General features: G+C 46.5%; 2 protein-coding genes across 2 annotated transcripts; both read right to left on the bottom strand.

The window, feature by feature from the left end:
- Positions 1–587: 587 nt before the first annotated feature.
- LOC144672660 (keratin, type II cytoskeletal 8-like) lies at positions 588–6,373 on the bottom strand. The gene is made up of 9 exons (XM_078534533.1): positions 5,945–6,373; positions 5,587–5,795; positions 4,868–4,928; positions 4,648–4,743; positions 4,366–4,530; positions 4,139–4,264; positions 3,513–3,733; positions 2,785–2,834; positions 588–947 (listed from the first exon to the last, which is right to left on the bottom strand). The coding sequence occupies exons 1-9, from the start codon at positions 6,329–6,331 to the stop codon at positions 805–807; spliced, it is 1,458 nt and encodes a 485-aa protein (XP_078390659.1). The 5' UTR covers positions 6,332–6,373; the 3' UTR covers positions 588–804.
- Positions 6,374–12,775: 6,402 nt separating this feature from the next.
- LOC144672724 (keratin, type II cytoskeletal 8-like) lies at positions 12,776–18,413 on the bottom strand. Its single transcript, XM_078534669.1, has 9 exons — positions 17,965–18,413; positions 17,607–17,815; positions 16,888–16,948; positions 16,691–16,786; positions 16,409–16,573; positions 16,182–16,307; positions 15,556–15,776; positions 14,835–14,884; positions 12,776–12,986 (listed from the first exon to the last, which is right to left on the bottom strand). Exons 1-9 carry the CDS (start codon positions 18,349–18,351, stop codon positions 12,844–12,846), a joined length of 1,458 nt encoding a protein of 485 aa, XP_078390795.1. The 5' UTR covers positions 18,352–18,413; the 3' UTR covers positions 12,776–12,843.
- Between the last annotated feature and the right edge of the window lie 984 nt (positions 18,414–19,397).

Below are 19,397 nucleotides of genomic sequence, written 5' to 3'. Positions count from 1 at the left end.
AGCTATCCTGTGACCTGTCTGAGTGAGGCTGCACTACAAATTAGGGACCACATCGTACCGTAGTCCCACACTAACTGGGAACGGGTTAGAGACTGCACAAAATCAATTTCTGTACAACACTTACACTCAATAGATGGAGGAGACTTTCCTTAATCACTCTGGTCTATATTTCAACACATAGCCCAGGACAAGTGTTCTAACCCAACATATCTCCCGCTATCACATCGCTATGAGGTGGGCTGCCTTTATGATATACAAACTCCATTGCGGAGATTCCAATATAACCTATGTCCAGTGCTTGTATTCTCAGCTGATAGAAAAAGTGATAAATTGCTGGAGGAGAAGGAGGTGCAGTTAAATTATTTGAATTGTTGGTAAACTTTGCTGTATCCATATCATGCACTGACTGGTTTCAATGATGGTGTGCTGTGTTCCTTATGTGGAATACACAAACTAGTCTTTCTATGTTTCACAATATTGCTCCAAACTTAATGTTATAAAAATTGAAAGATCTTCAATTTCAAAAGAATGGATGAAACTTCTTTTTTCCACTAACTTCATATTGTGCTGAAATAAAAAGCAGTCCGGATTTATTGATTAGAAGTTTATTCATATAACAGGAATGTCATAAAATGCAGATCCTGATACAAAATGGTAGAGAGTATTGAAACAGAGTTCAGCACCGAAAACTTTGGGATATTTCCCATTTTAAAGGATCCAAGAAATAAGAGGAAATAGAGCTCTGACAATCAACTCAGTGGGCTGGTAAGAGAGTCCGCTGGCATTAGTTTATCCCTCGATGATTCAATATGAAGAAAGATATCCACCATGGCTTTGCTCCACTGATTTCACAATCACCGTTTGACTACTTCTGCCACCACCAGAGCCTCCTAAACCGAGAGAACTTTCTAATCCACTACTCATGTCACGGAACTGCTGAAAATTACCTGTAAAAGAGGAAAAAAAACACCCTCTTATAATCTGGGTCTTACACTTTCTTTTCTTTATTCTTTCATGGGGTGTGGGCATCACTGCCCATCCCTAATTGCCCTTGAACTGAGTGGCTTGCTTGGCCATTGCTGAAGGCAGTTCAGAGTCAACCACATTGCTGTGGGTCTGGAGTAACATTTTGTCCTGTCCTGGTAAGGATGGCAGATTTCCTTCCCTAAAGGACATTAGTAATTCAAAGTGCAACAAGAAGAGTAATTTGCATTTTTATAGCACCTTTAACACAGTAAAATGTCCCAAGGTGCTTTCCAGGAACTTTTTCAAACAAATATTTGACACCAGGCCACATATGAGGATGGCGATGAAAAGCTTGCTCAAACATATAGCTCTTAAAGGAGGAGGCAGAGAGGTAGAGAGGAGGAGTGGTTCAGGGAGGGAATTCCTGAACTTTGAGTCTTGGTTACTGAAAGTGTGGCCGCCCCTGGTGGGGTGATGTAAATCAGGGATGTGGAAGAGGCCAGTACTGCAGGAGCACAGATATCGTAGGGCATTGTAGAGCTGGAAGAAGTTACAGAGACGGAAAGGGATGATGCCCTGGAGGAACTTGAGCACAACGATGAGAATGATCAGTTCAAGGCGTTGCCAGGTTGGGAGCAAGTGTAGATCGGTGAGCACAAAGGGTGAACAGGACTTGGTGCAGGTTAGGATATGGGCAGCGGAACTTTGGATGAGTTGAAGTTTAAGGAGGGTGGGGTTTGGGTTGCTGGCCATGAGGACATTGGAATATTTGAGTCTGGAAGTGACAAAGGCCTGAGTGTGGTCTTCAGCATTCGATGAGCTGAGGCAGTTGTGGAGAATGATGATATTACGGAGATGGAAGTGGGTGGTCTTGGTGTTGAAGTGGCTATGGGTTCAGAAGCAGATCTCAGTGTCCAGTCTGACACCAAGGTTGCAAATATCTGTTTCAGCCTCAGGCAGTGGCCACGGAGGAGGTGCATTTCTTGCATAGCGAATGTAGCTTGTGGCTGTGATCAAAGGTAATGGCTTTGGTCATCACCATGTTAAATCACATGCCCAACCAGTGGACATAGCAAACGAGGTAATGAAGGAACACTACTGTGGTCAAACATGTCTATGGCTGCAGACAGATAGAAAAGGATGAGGAGCTATATGTGGTCACAGTCACATTGGATGTCTTTTGTGACTCAGATATGGATGTTTCAGTGCTTTTAGAGGGGCAGAAAGCTGATTGAGGAGGATCGAGCATAGAGTTGCAGAAGAGATGGACACTGCTTTGGGAGGCAACAACACATTCAAGGACTTTAAGAGAAAAGCAAGGTTGGAGATCGGTCAGCAGTTTCCAAGATCAAAGGGTGAAATGTGGGATTTATGTGGTGGGGGGTGATGGTGGTTTGTTTGAACTGGAGGGGGACAGTACTAGAGGAGAAGGAATCATTAAACATTATCAGCCAGCATGGGGGTAAGGAGGGCAAGTTGTGTAGTCAGCAGTATTAGAAGTACTTACATTGAACACCTATTGATCTCATCGTTAAACACAGACACATTATTTACACTTATGCATGACTAAAGTGAGATCTGAAATATGGAAATGCAAAACCATTCTTTCAGCCTCTGGGAACTGAACAAAGAGAGGTTAAGGTTTGGGAAGCACTGTATAGATCCTTCTTCAGAACACACACACTGGGAGCTGAAATGACAACCTGTCTATTCGCTTCTCAACAAATGAAATTTACAGAATTTCACATTTTTGTTTTGGAATTCTAGCTCTTCCTCCCGGAATTCTTACTTCAAACTAGCAATTAGGAATTCTCTTACCTTGGTTCTGTACTTGCTGGATGTTAAGGGTTTTTACCCCACTTATCATCCTGTTGATAATGGAAACACAATCATGTTACAGCAGGTATTTGCAGCATATTTACAGTCAGATTTCTCTTGAGTTGACCAATTTTCTACCTCTCCCAGTAACACCAGCATCTGCTGCGGTTCAGCATCGATTGGGCACAGTCACCCTCCAGACCCTCACCCAAAGTGCCCATTCTTCATGTATGGCCAGAGTCTGCAAATGCCAGCAGGTCATTTGGTCATGGGGCAGAGAGATCCAGACCTTCAAGCAGAACACACTGTATAGCCATCAGGAACAGGCTCCCCGGCTGATTTTACCCCCCATTGCTTGGGACCCACAGCCCAACTGAACGCCCCAACCACTGATCTGGTTCAGCTTCTGCTCGGTATAGCTCAGTTGCACAATGCCCACACCCAGTGAGACATCAGGAGAACTTTACTGGTTTATCTCTATGAAAGGAAGAATGATTCACAGGCCAGGGATTCATTCTGAGAGTGAGTGTGATGTTTGTGTCTCCTTAGATACCAAGCAGCTTTTAAACCAAAGTTCTTGTTGAATACCCTGGCACTCTGAGTTCCTGCACTTCATTCCATCAACAGTTGTCAATAAAGCACAAGTACAGATTGGAATCTGCCACTAGAGAAAATGATGGACTGTGCTCAGTGTGATGGCTGGAGTTTGTAACTGCCCCATATCCTACCTTTCCTCCTCTCCCTCCAGCAGAGACTTGTAGGTGGAAATTTCAACATCCAGATATAACTTGACTTGCAGCAGCGCCTCATATTCCTGGACTTGTTTCATCAGCTGTTGTTGTGCATTGGCCAGGGCACTTTTCAGGTCTTCAATCCTATCCTTTGCACCTCTGAGTGACAGCTCGCCGCGTTCCTCGGCTTCTTTGATTAAAGCCTCCAGTTTGAGACGCTAAGTAACACAAATATTAACATGGTCACTTCCATCGACACTTTGTGCATCAGAACAGCGCTCAAAGCGAGTCCTGGGTAAAGGCAGGGGGTGAAGGGAAGATGTGTTTGCTGGTGGCATCATGACAATGAATTGGGAACAGCAGTGTCGTGTGCACTGCAGGCTGGCAAGGGATTCACATTGGAATGTTTCTTTACCAGTATCGGAAACTTACCATCAGTGAGAGAGCAAGACTGGCAGAAATAGGCAAGATTGCACTGATCCCGCCACCACTTCTTGTCCAATTGTTCTTTTGGATGGGGTAGGATGGGGGAGAGAATGAGACACACCCAGAAAGACAAAGCGCCATTCACAACAATGATTCACTTGTTCCCATTATCATGTTGCTTTCACTTCTTTGCCTACCTCGTTTCTCAGACTCTCAATATCATTATTCAGTGCACGGATTCGCTGATTCATCTGTTTAATCTCATCCTTAGTCATACGGAGCTCATCCCCATATTGTCCAGATGACATGCTCAGTTCCTGCATCTACAATGAAACATTGACACGGAGTTAGCAAAAGATTTCACACTTCAGCACGGACTGCAGATCTATCAATCCATGTGAGACATGAGGATTGGGATCTTAACCTTAGTCTGTTTCCAAATCTCCGCTTCTTTACGGCTCTGATTGGCCATGTTTTCATACTGAATTTTGGCTTCAGCAATGAGTTGTTCGATGTCCAGTTTGGGTCCACTGTCCAGTTGCACGCTGACAGATGTGTTCTGAATCTGTGCCTGCAGCTCACGGATTTCCTAAAGATCGGCGGGAGAAAAGATTGAAAAGTGATTGCAAACTTTCTAGCTGCATTGGATTACACTGGATTAGATTCAACAGCAGAGGACAATTGCTGGGCCATGTCACATTGTTACCTCTTCAAAGATTGATCGGAGGAAGTCGATTTCATCGGTCAGGCTTTCCAGTTTAGCTTCCAGCTCTACTTTGCTCATGTAGGAGTCATCCACGTCCTAAAGAGGAGAGGGACAAAGTACTTTGAAAAACTCTCTCAAGGGAGCCGTTTGCTGTCGGCCTGCACACAGATATATATATATATATTATATATATATATATATATATATAGAGTCACCTCACCTTCTTGACCAGGACAAACTCATTCTCCATTTCCGTGCGCTTGTTAATTTCATCTTCGTATCTGGAATGAAGCAGATTATTTGACTGAGAATCCTGTGGAAATCAATCTTACTGTCCAGTTGCCATTACATTGCCTATTTATCAAATATCTCTCCAGATAATCACCTTTCCCTGCAGCCCGAGTTTACCCAACCCACTAACTCCCCACCCCACCCCATTACCCCAATTCACTCATCCCTCTCCCTGACCTTCACAGCTCTGGGAGGCTCCTCCACCTTTCCAACAGATTCGTTCAGCAAACAGCTCCTCCAGACCCAGATACTTGCTCCGTCCTATCGTCCGCAGCCCAGATGCCCACAGTCGGACACTTCCCCGTCCCGGAGAAGTGACCCTACAGGGACCGGGGGCGCTGACTGATGTTTCCATCTCCACAACGCAGGGCGACTGATGCCAAATGCGGCAACCAGCTGGATCCCAGTGGGAAAACAGCGGACTCAGCAGCCAGTAATGTGACGGGGACGAGTACAGGCATTTCCCCTCACTCCTGCAGTTTAGTCTACATGACCATCCTGAGGATTATTTCTCCAGCTGTCATTTTGCCAGCTCCTGATCAATCTGTCAAAGTGGTCCTAATGTCAAACTGGGACTTTGTCTCGTTCACACACGACAAGGGATAGGGAGAAAAACGTGCCCAAATCCAGCAGCAGCAGCGCACTTACTTGCCCTTGAAGTCTTCAACCAGACCTTGCATTTGGACAAGATCGGCCTCGAACCTGAGTTTCTCCTGCCCCAGTGTTTCCAGTTGTCTTTTCAGGTTGTCGATGTAAGTCTGGAACATGCTGTCGATGTTGGATTTGTAATCTCCTTGTTCTTTCAGGAGATTGAGTTTGACCTCCAGTTTCTTATTGACCTGCTCCAGGTAACGAACCTGCCGGTGTAAAATGAAGACACAGTTACATCGGAAGGGAATGGGCTGCAAAGTGAGAAGAGACATTTCTGGAGACACACCAAGTCATTGAGAAAAGACACAGAAGACTGGCTTCCAGACACGGCCGCCTGGACAGCTCGGAACTTTACCTGGTCAATGAATTTGACAAACTGGTTGTTGAGCCCCTTGATCTGTCTGCTCTCCTCCAAGCGGACACTCTGCAGGGTGGTGTCATTTTGAGGGAGAGGGCTGTTGAGGTCAATGTTAGTGGATTTCTGGATCAGCCCCCCCGAGTAGCCGCTGCTAAACCCCGAACTCGCCCCATAACCTGAGCTCCTGAGGAGCGGGGCCGATATTCTCCGTGATTGACCTAGGATCAAACTCTGTGCTCTCCCCTGGAAGGGGTAGGCACTCCCGCCGCCGCTGCTGCTGCTGCTCACAATCCGTGCGGAGGATAATCTGCCTCCCGTTCCGCTCAATCCTCTGACGCTGCCGCTGCCGCTTGAGGACCTGTAGGAGAAACTTGAACGAGACATGTTGAGGTTGTTGGAGAGAACCCGGAGTGTGAAACTGAACGGCTGCTGGGACTGAGGGCGCTCCCAGCTGCTTTTATGAGCTGTGTGGATCGAGGCTTGGTCAGGGTGTCAGATAACAGCAATGGGAATGGAGAAACCGAGAGAGGGGAGGAACCAGTCACCGCCCTTTGCCACGGGTCCCAACCTGTCCCTTTGCGGAGCAGCAACACCTGGTTCCTGCAGTTCCTGCCGCTGGCCAACCTGGAGTCAGCAACAATGTGTGGCTTTGGGTAGCTGCTCCGTCCCCACCCTGTAGATCATCAGCTGGATGTGGGGCTGGGAGACTCCAAGAGCCTTGAAAAGGTCCCTGTGAAGGAGCTGTCTGAGAGGCCAGAAACTGCAGTGGATATGATGAATGTCAATGGAGAGAGCAGCTCACAGTATTAGAGTCTATCAGTGCAGAATAACACAGGGGAGACTGTGTGAGAGGGGTGAGAGTTTACAGCTCCCTTCATCACTGTGATCTTCCAATCCCATATTATCTCTGGCCACTTGGACGTTGCCCACTTTATCCACCCCATCCTTGACTGAATTCTTTAAAGGCTACCTCTTTGACTGAGCTTCTATTCCTCTAGCCTGAAGTCTCCTTAGTGTGGCTCCATGTCAAATGATGTCTGACTATGGTCTTGTGAAACATCGGGACACTGAGGGTGGCAAAGGCACAGAATGCACTCTGGGTGGGGGACTTCAATGTCCATCACCAAGAGCGGCTCGGTAGCACCACTACAGACTGAGCTGGCCGCACCCTAAAGGACATAGCTGCTAGACTGGGTCTGCGCCAGGTGGTGAGGGAACCAAGAAGAAGGAAAAACTTTCTCGACCTCATCCTCCCCAACCTGGCTGCTGCAGACACATCTGTCCATGACAGTATCAGTAGGAGTGACCAACTCACAGTCGTTGTGGAGACAAAGTCACATTGAGGATACCCTCCATCGTGTTGTGTGGCACTCCAGCCAATTCGACTGACTCCACGTGATATCTGGTAATGGCAGATGGCACTGGATAGAGCAAAGGCAAAGGGCCCTGACAATATTCCGACAATAATACTGAACTTGTGCCAGAACTTGCCACGCCCCTAGCCAAACTGTACCAGTACAGCTACAACACTGGCATCTACCCTGCTATGCTGAAAATTGGCCAGGTATGTCCAATACACAAAAAGCAGGACAAATCCAACCCGGCCAATACCGCCCAATCAGTCTACTCTCTGTCATCAGTCAAGTAATGGAAGGGGTTCATGAACAGTGCTATCAAGAGGCACTTGCTTAGCAATAACCTGCTCACTGATGCCCAGTCTGGGTTCCGCCAGGGCCACTCAGCTCCTGACCTCATTACAGCCTTGGTTCAAACATGGACAAATGAGCTGAACTCCCGTGCTGAGGTGAGACTGATTGCCCTTGACATCACGGCTGCATTTGACCGCGTGTGGCATCAAAGAACCCTAGTAAAACTGGAGTCAATGGGAAAACACTCCACTGGTTGGAGTCATACCTAGCACAAAGCAAGATGGTTGTGGTAATTGGATGTCAGTCATCTCAGCTCCAGAACATCACTGCAGGAGTTCCTCAGGGTCGTGTCCTCAGGCTAACCATCTTCAGCTGCTTCATCAATGACCTTCCTCCCATCATAAGGTCAGTAGTGGGGATGTTTGCTGATGACTGCACAATGTTCAGCACCATTCAGGACTCCTCGGATACTGAAGCAGTCCATGTCCAAATGCTGCAAGGCCTGGACAATATCCAGGCTTGGGCTGATGAGTAACGAGTAACTTTCGCGCCACACAAAAGCCAGGCAATGTCCATGTGCAACAAGAGGCAATCTAACCATCGCCCCTTGACTTTCAATAATATTACCATCACTGAATCCCCCACTATCCACATCCTGTTGGTTACCATTGACCAGAAACTGAACTGGACCAGCCATATAAATACTGTGGCTACAAGAGCAGGTCAGAGGCTAGTAATCCAACGATGAGTATCTCACCTCCTGACTTCCCGAAGCTTGTCCACCATCTACAAGGCACAATTCAGGAGTGTCGTGGAATACTCCCCACTTCCCTGGTGGAGTGCAGCTCCCACAACGCCCAAGAAACTTGACACCCTCCAGGGCAAGCAGCCCGCTTGATTGGCACCACATCCACAAACATTCACTCCCTCCACCGCTGGCGCACAGTGGCAGCAGCGTGTACAATCTACAAGATACACTGCATCGAGTTCATCAAGGCTCTTTAGACAGCATCTTCCAAACCCACGACCACAACCATCTAGAACGACAAGGGCAGCAGATAGATGGGAACACTATCAGCTGGAAGTTCCCCTCCAAGTCACTCACCATCCTGACTTGGAAATATATCGCCATTCCTCAATGTCGCTGGGTCAAAATCCTGGAACTCCCTCTCTAACAGCACTGTGGGTGTACCTACACAACATGGACTGCAGTGATTCAAGAAGGCAGCTCACCACCACCTTCTCAAGTGCAATTAGGGATGGGCAATAAATGCTGGCCCAACCAGGGAATCCCACATCTCGTGAACGAATAAAAAGAAATCTATACACATTAATTCAAGTTTGTTGTCTGTAACCAAGTTCCCTGGACAAAAAGCGTTCGAGGATTAAACTAGTTTTGTGCTCTTTCAGGTTGAAAGAATACAGATAGCAGAAGAGTGTGAGAGCCCCTTGAAAGAATCCACTGTTCAGGAGCATTGCAGTCTCTGGCTGCTGTGTCCCAAGGGCTCCACCAGCTGTTTGAATGTGGAAACTCACCAGGGTCCCTGGTCCGTATTTTTGCATCCAGTGTGAAGTTTAAGAATGCGAAATTTGGGGAATAAATATTTTTCAAAAAAAGGATTGAAATGGCAAAGAGTGCCCATTTTTGATAAATCCAAAGTGACTACATTGTGCATGGATAATTGGGAGAAGCAATATTCCTAATCCCTGCAAACTGGTTGCTTGTAGTGTTGTAGGAATTTAATTCATTCATGAGTGCTCTGCCCAAAGACGGGTCCTTGGCACATTGTCTGCCGATGCTTCATCCTGAACTGATTTCTCAGCAAGTTTCAATGGGAGGTCTGTCAAACAAACGCTTGACATTGGGCCTGTAATCTCTACAGTTTAGAAGAATGAGAGGTGAGCTCATTGAAGTGTACAAAATTCTTACACAGGTCAACAGGGTGGATGCAGGAAGGATATTTCCCCTGGTTGGGGGCTTTTGGAACCAGGGCACACAGTCTCAGAATATGAGGTAGGCCATTTAAGACTGAGATGAGGAGGAATTTCTTCACTCAGAGGGTGGTGAATCTTTGTAACTCTCTCACCCAGAGAGCTGTGGAAGCTCAGTCATTGAGTATGTTCAAAACAGAGGTGGATAGATTTCGAGATACCAATGACATCAAGGGATACAGGGACAGTGTGGGAAGATGGTGTTGAGGTAAAAGATCAGCCACGATCAAGTTAAATGGCGGAGCAGGTTTGAGGGAACCAAATGACCTCCTCCACCTTCTATATTCCTCTGTTTTTCCTACGTTCCGATTCATGTTCCTTCCTCAAGGAACTAAAATACAATTTTCTAAGTGCCGTGCTATAACCTCCCTTACAATAAATTCTGGTATTTTCCCCATGACAGATGTCTGACTAACTGGCCTGTAGTGTCCTGCTTTCTGTGCTTCCTCCTTACTTGAACAGAGGAGTTGTACTCGCTATTTTCCAATCTGATGGGACATTTCCATAATCAGGGGAAAATTACAACCAATGCATCGACTATCTCAGCAGCCAATTCTTTGAATAATCTCGGATGAAGTCCATCAGGTGCTGGGGACTTGTCAGAATTCAGTTCAGATTGTTCTTTCAATATCCTTAACCTGTTGGGTGCAATTGTTTTATTTTCCTGTCTCTTTATAACATTTATTTTTTCACAGGATCTGGACATCACTGACAAGGCCAGCAGTTGTTCTCCATCCCTAACTGCCCAGCCACAGCATTTCAGACAGCAATTAAGAGTCAATCACATTTCTGTGGTTCCAAACTCACATATCAGCCAGACAAGGCATGGATGGTAGATTTCCCTCCCTAATTAGCATTAATGAACAAGATGGGATTTTACAACAATCTATAATAGCTGTCACAGTCATTATTACTGAGATTAGTTTTATATTCCAGATTTTTTAATTGAATTGAAATTCCACCAGCTGCCATGGTGGGATTTGAACACACGGCCACAGAATATTCACCTGGGTTTCTGAATCACTAGCCCACTGACATTACCACTGCCCCACCATCTCCCCATAGGGTGAGGCTGCAGAGGTCCGTGACCAGCTGCCTTGACAATGGGAGCATCCTGAAACACTGCTCCTTGTACAGCTGAAGGAAGCTGAGTCTCTGTCTGTACACAGTGGGAGCTGGGTAAGGACTGCTGCGTGCCTGCCCCTCTGGTGCTGCATCTTCCAGCAGCCTTCCTGCAATTCCTGCAACAGGATGCCATTGCTTCTGCTGCTCTTTTTCCTTCTCCTCCTCCTCCTCTCCACTCCAATCAAGTGCAGCGTCCATGGACAGATACTTGTTAGTTTTCAAGGAATGTCAAAAACACAGTCCAGCTTAAAGAGTGATCACTGAATCGGAGCCAAGCATATGAAGTGAAAGGAGAGACTTGTGGGTGTTGCAGCTTTGTACAGATTGGGTCTCCTTTAGTTTCAACACACTGATCAGATAGCGCCCAATCTTGACTGCGCTCAACCTTTCTGACCTGTGTAATACCGGTAAGATTGCATACAGGGTGCTAAATGTATCTTTCAATTATGAATTATGTATGTTTATGAGTCTCCTACCTCTTGTCAATTACTAAAAGCTAAAAGTGGGCATGTGGAAATAATAATTGGAAAAGTGAATGTAATGTTGGCCTCTCTCACAAGAGTGCTGAAATACAAAGGGATACAAGTTATATTACCTGCGGGAAGACAAAATTTAGAATATTGTCACAGAAAGTGCTGGAAAAACTCAGCAGGGCTGACATCAACTGTGGAGAGAGAAACAGAGTTAACATTTCGACACCAATATGACTCTGAATTCTGTTTCTCTCGCCACAGATGCTGCCAGAGATGCTGAGTTTTTACAGCACTTTGTTTTTATTTCAGATCTCCAGCATCCACAGTATTTTGCTTTTCATTTAGAACATTGTGTTGGGTTTTAGGGATTGAACCTCAGGAAGGATATATTGGCCTTGGAGAGGGTGCAGAGTCTCCAAAGGAAACAACAATATCTCCTACATGAAAAAAGGATGTTGATTGGTTGGCAAGTAGACTCCTTGTGTTCCCTTTCAAATTTGGTATGTTGCGATTCTGTCCTGATGAGTGCAAGATGGAAAGCTTTGACTGCGTGTCTCTTTTTACACCAATACTCAAAGTATTATATTGTTCTTATTACATCAGAGGGATATTTGTCTTTACACAGAAGCATTCCTTCTGGATCCCAAGTTTTACTGTTGGTTAACCTAAACAGCTGTACCGCTGAGGAATGGAACACTTTCCATTTTGATTGCAAATTCAATGTTGAACAAGACCAATTGAGTTTGGGAAGCCTAACGTGGTCCAGACAAGAGCTCCTCTTCTTGGGTCCAGAAGTACGCCTCAGTTCCGCAGGCATTATTACATCTGTATGGTATTTTTCCATTCCCCACGCGAGCTATCCTGTGACCTGTCTGAGTGAGGCTGCACTACAAATTAGGGACCACATCGTACCGTAGTCCCACACTAACTGGGAATGGGTAAGAGACTGCACAAAATCAATTTCTGTACAACACTTACACTCAATAGATGGAGGATACTTTCCTTAATCACTCTGGTCTATATTTCAACATAGCCCAGGACAAGTGTTCTAACCCAACATATCTCCCACTATCACATCGCTATGAGGTGGGCTGCCTTTATGATATACAAACTCCATTGTGGAGATTCCAATATAACCTATGTCCAGTGCTTGTATTCTCAGCTGATAGAAAAAAGTGATAAATTGCTGGAGGAGAAGGAGCTGCAGATAAATTATTTGAATTGTTGCTAAACTTTGCTGTATCTATATGATTCACTGACTGGTTTCAATGATGGTGTGCTGTGTTCCTTATGTGGAATACACAAACTAGTCTTTCTATGTTTCACAATATTGCTCCAAACTTAATGTTATAAAAATTGAAAGATCTTCAATTTCAAAAGAATGGATGAAACTTCTTTTTTCCACTAACTTCATATTGTGCTGAAATAAAAAGCAGTCCGGATTTATTGATTAGAAGTTTATTCATATAATAGGAATGTCATAAAATGCAGATCCCGATACACAATGGTAGAGAATATTGAAACAGAGTTCAGCACCGAAAACTTTGGGATATTTCCCATTTTAAAGGTTCCAAGAAATAAGAGGATATAGAGCTCGGACAATCAACTCAGTGGGCTGGTAAGAGAGTCCGCTGGCATTAGTTTATCCCTCGATGATTCAATATGAAGAAAGATATCCACCACGGCTTTGCTCCACTGATTTCACAGTCACCGTTTGACTACTTCTGCCACTACCAGAGCCTCCTAAACCGAGAGAACTTTCTAATCCGCTACTCATGTCACGGAACTGCTGAAAATTACCTGTAAAAGAGGAAAAAAAACACCCTCTTATAATCTGGGTCTTACACTTTCTTTTCTTTATTCTTTCGTGGGGTGTGGGCATCACGGCCCATCCCTAATTGCCCTTGAACTGAGTGGCTTGCTTGGCCATTGCTGAAGGCAGTTCAGAGTCAACCACATTGCTGTGGGTCTGGAGTAACATTTGGGCCTGTCCTGGTAAGGATGGCAGATTTCCTTCCCTAAAGGACATTTGGAATTCAAAGAACAAGTGCAACAAGAAGAGTAATTTGCATTTTTATAGCACCTTTAACACAGTAAAATGTCCCAAGGTGCTTTCCAGGAACTTTTTCAAACAAATATTTGACACCAGGCCACATATGAGGATGGCGATGAAAAGCTTGCTCAAACATATAGCTCATAAAGGAGGAGGCAGAGAGGTAGAGAGGAGGACTGGTTCAGGGAGGGAATTCCTAAACTTTGAGTCTTGGTTACTGAAAGTGTGGCCGCCCCTGGTGGGGTGATGTAAATCAGGGATGTGGAAGAGGCCAGTACTGCAGGAGCACAGAGATCGCGGGGCATTGTAAAGCTGGAAGAAGTTACAGAGACGGAAAGGGATGATGCCCTGGGGGAACTTGAGCACAAGGATGAGAATGCTCAGTTCAAGACGTTGCCAACTTTGGAGCAAGTGTAGATCGGTGAGCACAAAGGGTGAACAGGACTTGGTGCAGGTTAGGCTATGGGCAGCGGAACTTTGGATGAGCTGGAGTTTATGGAGGGTGGGGTTAGGGTTGCTGGCCATGAGAACATTGGAATATTTGAGTCTGGAAGTGACAAAGGCATGAGTGTGGGTTTCAGCATTCGATGAGCTGAGGCAGTTGTGGAGAATGATGATATTACGGAGATGGAAGTGTGTGGTCTTGGTGTTGGAGTGGCTATGGGTTCAGAAGCAGACCTCAGGGTCCAGTCCGACACCAAGGTTGCGAATATCTGGTTCAGCCTCAGGCAGTGGCCACGGAGGAGGTGCATTTCTTGAATAGCGAACGTAGCTTGTGGCTGTGATCAAAGGTAATGGCTTTGGTCATCGCCATGTTAAATCACAGGCCCAACCAGTGGACATAGCAAAAGAGGTACTGAAGGAACACTGCTGTGGTCAAACATGTCTATGGCTGCAGACAGATAGAAAAGGATGAGGAGATATATGTTACTGTGGTCACAGTCACATTGGATGTCTTTTGAGACTTAGATAAGGACTGTTTCAGTGCTTTTAGAGGGGCAGAAAGCAGATTAAGGAGGATGGAGCATAGAGTTGCAGAAGAGATGGGCCCCGCTTTGGGAGGCAGCAACACATTCAAGGACTTTAAGAGAAAAGCAAGGTTGGAGATGGGGCAGCAGTTTGCAGGAACAAAGGGTGAAATGTGGGATTTATGTGGTGGGGGTGATGGTGGTTTACTTGAACTGGAGGGGGACAGTACTAGAGGAGAAGGAATCATTAAACGTTATCAGCCAGCATGGGGGTCAGAAGGGCAAGTTGTGTAGTCAGCAGTATTAGAATTACTTACATTGAACACCTATTGATCTCATCGTTAAACACAGAGACATTATTTACAGTTATGCATGACTAAAGTGAGATCTGAAATATGGAAATACAAAACCATTCTATCAGCCTCTGGGAACTTAACAAAGAGAGGTTAAGGTTTGGGAAGCACCGTATAGATCCTTCTTCAGAACACACACACTGGGAGCTGAAATGACAACCTGTCTATTCGCTTCTCAACAAATGAAAATGACAGAATTTCACATTTTGTTTTGGATTTCTAGCTCTTCCTCCCGGAATTCTTACTTCAAACTAGCAATTAGGAATTCTCTTACCTTGGTTCTGTACTTGCTGGATGTTAAGGGTTTTTACCCCACTTATCATCCTGTTGATAATGGAAACACAATCATGTTACAGCAGGTATTTGCAGCATATTTACAGTCAGATTTCTCTTGAGTTGACCAATTTTCTCCCTCTCCCAGGAACACCAGCATCTGCTGGGGTTCAGCGTCGAATGGGCACAGTCACCCTCCAGACCCTCGCCCAAAGTGCCCATTCTTCATGTATGGCCACAGGCTGCAAATGGCAGCAGGCCATTTGGTCATGGGGCAGAGAGATCCAGACCTTCAAGCAGAACACACTGCATAGCATTCAGGAACAGGCTCCTGGGCTGCTTTAACCCCCCATTGCTTGTGACCCACAGCCCAACTGGACGCCCCAACCACCGATCTGGTTCAGCTTCTGCTCGGTATAGCTCAGTTCCACAATGCCCACACCCAGTGAGACATCAGGAGAACTTTACTGGTTTATCTCGATGAAATGATTCACAGGCCAGGGATTCATTCTGAGAGTGAGTGTGATGTTTGTGTCTCCTTAGATACCAAGCAGCTTTTAAACCAAAGTTCTTGTAGAATACCCTGGCACTCTGAGTTCCTGCACTTCATTCCATCAACAGATATCAATAAAGCACAAGTACAGATTGGAATCTGCCACTAGATAAAATGATGCACTGTGCTCAGTGTGATGGCTGGAGTTTGTAACTGCCCCATATCCTACCTTTCCTCCTCTCCCTCCAGCAGAGACTTGTAGGTGGAAATTTCAACATCCAGATATAACTTGACTTGCAGCAGCGCCTCATATTCCTGGACTTGTTTCATCAGCTGTTGTTGTGCATTGGCCAGGGCACTTTTCAGGTCTTCAATCCTATCCTTTGCACCTCTGAGTGACAGCTCGCCGCGTTCCTCGGATTCTTTGATTAAAGCCTCCAGTTTGAGACGCTAAGTAACACAAATATTAACATGGTCACTTCCATCGACACTTTGTGCATCAGAACAGCGCTCAAAGCGAGTCCTGGGTAAAGGCAGGGGGTGAAGGGAAGATGTGTTTGCTGGTGGCATCATGACAATGAATTGGGAACAGCAGTGTCGTGTGCACTGCAGGCTGGCAAGGGATTCACATTGGAATGTTTCCTTACCAGTATCGGAAACTTACCATCAGTGAGAGAGCAAGACTGGCAGAAATAGGCAAGATTGCACTGATCCCGCCACCACTTCTTGTCCAATTGTTCTTTTGGATGGGGTAGGATGGGGGAGAGAATGAGACACACCCAGAAAGACAAAGCGCCATTCACAACAATGATTCACTTGTTCCCATTATCATGTTGCTTTCACTTCTTTGCCTACCTCGTTTCTCAGACTCTCAATATCATTATTCAGTGCACGGATTCGCTGATTCATCTGTTTAATCTCATCCTTAGTCATACGGAGCTCATCCCCATATTGTCCAGACGACATGCTCAGTTCCTGCATCTACAATGAAACATTGACACGGAGTTAGCAAAAGATTTCACACTTCAGCACGGACTGCAGATCTATCAATCCATGTGGGACATGAGGATTGGGATCTTAACCTTAGTCTGTTTCCAAATCTCCGCTTCTTTACGGCTCTGATTGGCCATGTTTTCATACTGAATTTTGGCTTCAGCAATGAGTTGTTCGATGTCCAGTTTGGGTCCACTGTCCAGTTGCACGCTGACAGATGTGTTCTGAATCTGTGCCTGCAGCTCACGGATTTCCTAAAGATCGGCGGGAGAAAAGATTGAAAAGTGATTGCAAACTTTCTAGCTGCATTGGATTACACTGGATTAGATTCAACAGCAGAGGACAATTGCTGGGCCATGTCACATTGTTACCTCTTCAAAGATTGATCGGAGGAAGTCGATTTCATCGGTCAGGCTTTCCAGTTTAGCTTCCAGCTCTACTTTGCTCATGTAGGAGTCATCCACGTCCTAAAGAGGAGAGGGACAAAGTACTTTGAAAAACTCTCTCAAGGGAGCCGTTTGCTGTCGGCCTGCACACAGATATATATATATATATAGAGTCACCTTACCTTCTTGACCAGGACAAACTCATTCTCCATTTCCGTGCGCTTGTTAATTTCATCTTCGTATCTGGAATGAAGCAGATTATTTGACTGAGAATCCTGTGGAAATCAATCTTACTGCCCAGTTGCCATTACATTGCCTATTTATCAAATATCTCTCCAGATAATCACCTTTCCCTGCAGCTCGAGTTTACCCAACCCACTAACTCCCCACCCCACCCCATTACCCCAATTCACTCATCCTTCTCCCTGACCTTCACAGCTCTGGGAGGCTCCTCCACCTTTCCAACAGATTCGTTCAGCAAACAGCTCCTCCAGACCCAGCTACTTGCTCCGTCCTATCGTCCGCAGCCCAGATGCCCACAGTCGGACACTTCCCCGTCCCGGAGAAGTGACCCTACAGGGACCGGGGGCGCTGACTGATGTTTCCATCTCCACAACGCAGGGCGACTGATGCCAAATGCGGCAACCAGCTGGATCCCAGTGGGAAAACAGCGGACTCAGCAGCCAGTAATGTGACGGGGACGAGTACAGGCATTTCCCCTCACTCCTGCAGTTTAGTCTACATGACCATCCTGAGGATTATTTCTCCAGCTGTCATTTTGCCAGCTCCTGATCAATCTGTCAAAGTGGTCCTAATGTCAAACTGGGACTTTGTCTCGTTCACACACGACAAGGGATAGGGAGAAAAACGTGCCCAAATCCAGCAGCAGCAGCGCACTTACTTGCCCTTGAAGTCTTCAACCAGACCTTGCATTTGGACAAGATCGGCCTCGAACCTGAGTTTCTCCTGCCCCAGTGTTTCCAGTTGTCTTTTCAGGTTGTCGATGTAAGTCTGGAACATGCTGTCGATGTTGGATTTGTAATCTCCTTGTTCTTTCAGGAGATTGAGTTTGACCTCCAGTTTCTTATTGACCTGCTCCAGGTAACGAACCTGCCGGTGTAAAATGAAGACACAGTTACATCGGAAGGGAATGGGCTGCAAAGTGAGAAGAGACATTTCTGGAGACACACCAAGTCATTGAGAAAAGACACAGAAGACTGGCTTCCAGACACGGCCGCCTGGACAGCTCGGAACTTTACCTGGTCAATGAATTTGACAAACTGGTTGTTGAGCCCCTTGATCTGTCTGCTCTCCTCCAAGCGGACACTCTGCAGGGTGGTGTCATTTTGAGGGAGAGGGCTGTTGAGGTCAATGTTAGTGGATTTCTGGATCAGCCCCCCCGAGTAGCCGCTGCTAAACCCCGAACTCGCCCCATAACCTGAGCTCCTGAGGAGCGGGGCCGATATTCTCCGTGATTGACCTAGGATCAAACTCTGTGCTCTCCCCTGGAAGGGGTAGGCACTCCCGCCGCCGCTGCTGCTGCTGCTCACAATCCGTGCGGAGGATAATCTGCCTCCCGTTCCGCTCAATCCTCTGACGCTGCCGCTGCCGCTTGAGGACCTGTAGGAGAAACTTGAACGAGACATGTTGAGGTTGTTGGAGAGAACCCGGAGTGCGAAACTGAACGGCTGCTGGGACTGAGGGCGCTCCCAGCTGCTTTTATGAGCTGTGTGGATCGAGGCTTGGTCAGGGTGTCAGAAAACAGCAATGGGAATGGAGAAACCGAGAGAGGGGAGGAACCAGTCACCGCCCTTTGCCACGGGTCCCAACCTGTCCCTTTGCGGAGCAGCAACACTTGGTTCCTGCAGTTCCTGCCGCTGGCCAACCTGGAGTCAGCAACAATGTGTGGCTTTGGGTAGCAGCTCCGTCCCCAACCTGTAGATCATCAGCTGGATGTGGGGCTGGGAGACTCCAAGAGCCTTGAAACGGTCCCTGTGAAGGAGCTGTCTGAGAGGCCAGAAAATGCAGTGGATATGATGAATGTCAATGGAGAGAGCAGCTCACAGTATTAGAGTCTGTCAGTGAGGGATCATTCTGTGCTTTCCAGTGTTGGGGTAGGGTTGGGGTGCCTCTACCTGCTCCTTTTACAAGTGGCTCACTTGCTTTGGAGCCCTGACCAGCTTTAAAGCCGAAGACATTTGAAGAATTCAGTGCAGAACAACACAGCGGAGACTGTGTGAGAGGGGTGAGAGTTTACAGCTCCCTTCATCACTGTGATCTTCCAATCCCATATTATCTCTGGCCCCTTGAACATTGCCCACTTTATCTACACCATCATTGACTGAATACTTTAAAGGCTACCTCTTTGACTGAGCTTCGTGTGGCTCCATGTCAAATGATGTCTGACTATGATCTTGTGAAACATCAGGATACTGAAGGTGGCAAAGGCGCAGAATGTACTCTGGGTGGGGGACTTCAATGTCCATCACCAAGAGTTTCTCGGTAGCACCACTACAGTCTGAGCTGGCCGAGCCCTAAAGGACATAGCTGCTAGACTGGCCCTGCAGCAGGTGGTGAGGGAACCAACAAGTAGGAAAAACATTCTCAACCTCATCCTCACCAACCTGGCTGCCGCAGATGCATCTGTCCATGACAGTATCAGTAGAAGTGACCACCTCACAGTCGTTGTGGA

This window comes from Cetorhinus maximus, chromosome X (assembly GCF_964194155.1).
Source record: "Cetorhinus maximus chromosome X, sCetMax3.hap1.1, whole genome shotgun sequence".
NCBI classification, from domain to species: domain Eukaryota; kingdom Metazoa; phylum Chordata; class Chondrichthyes; order Lamniformes; family Cetorhinidae; genus Cetorhinus; species Cetorhinus maximus.
Note: the sequence above shows the minus strand (reverse complement) of the source record. Positions and strands in the feature narration are given on the sequence as shown.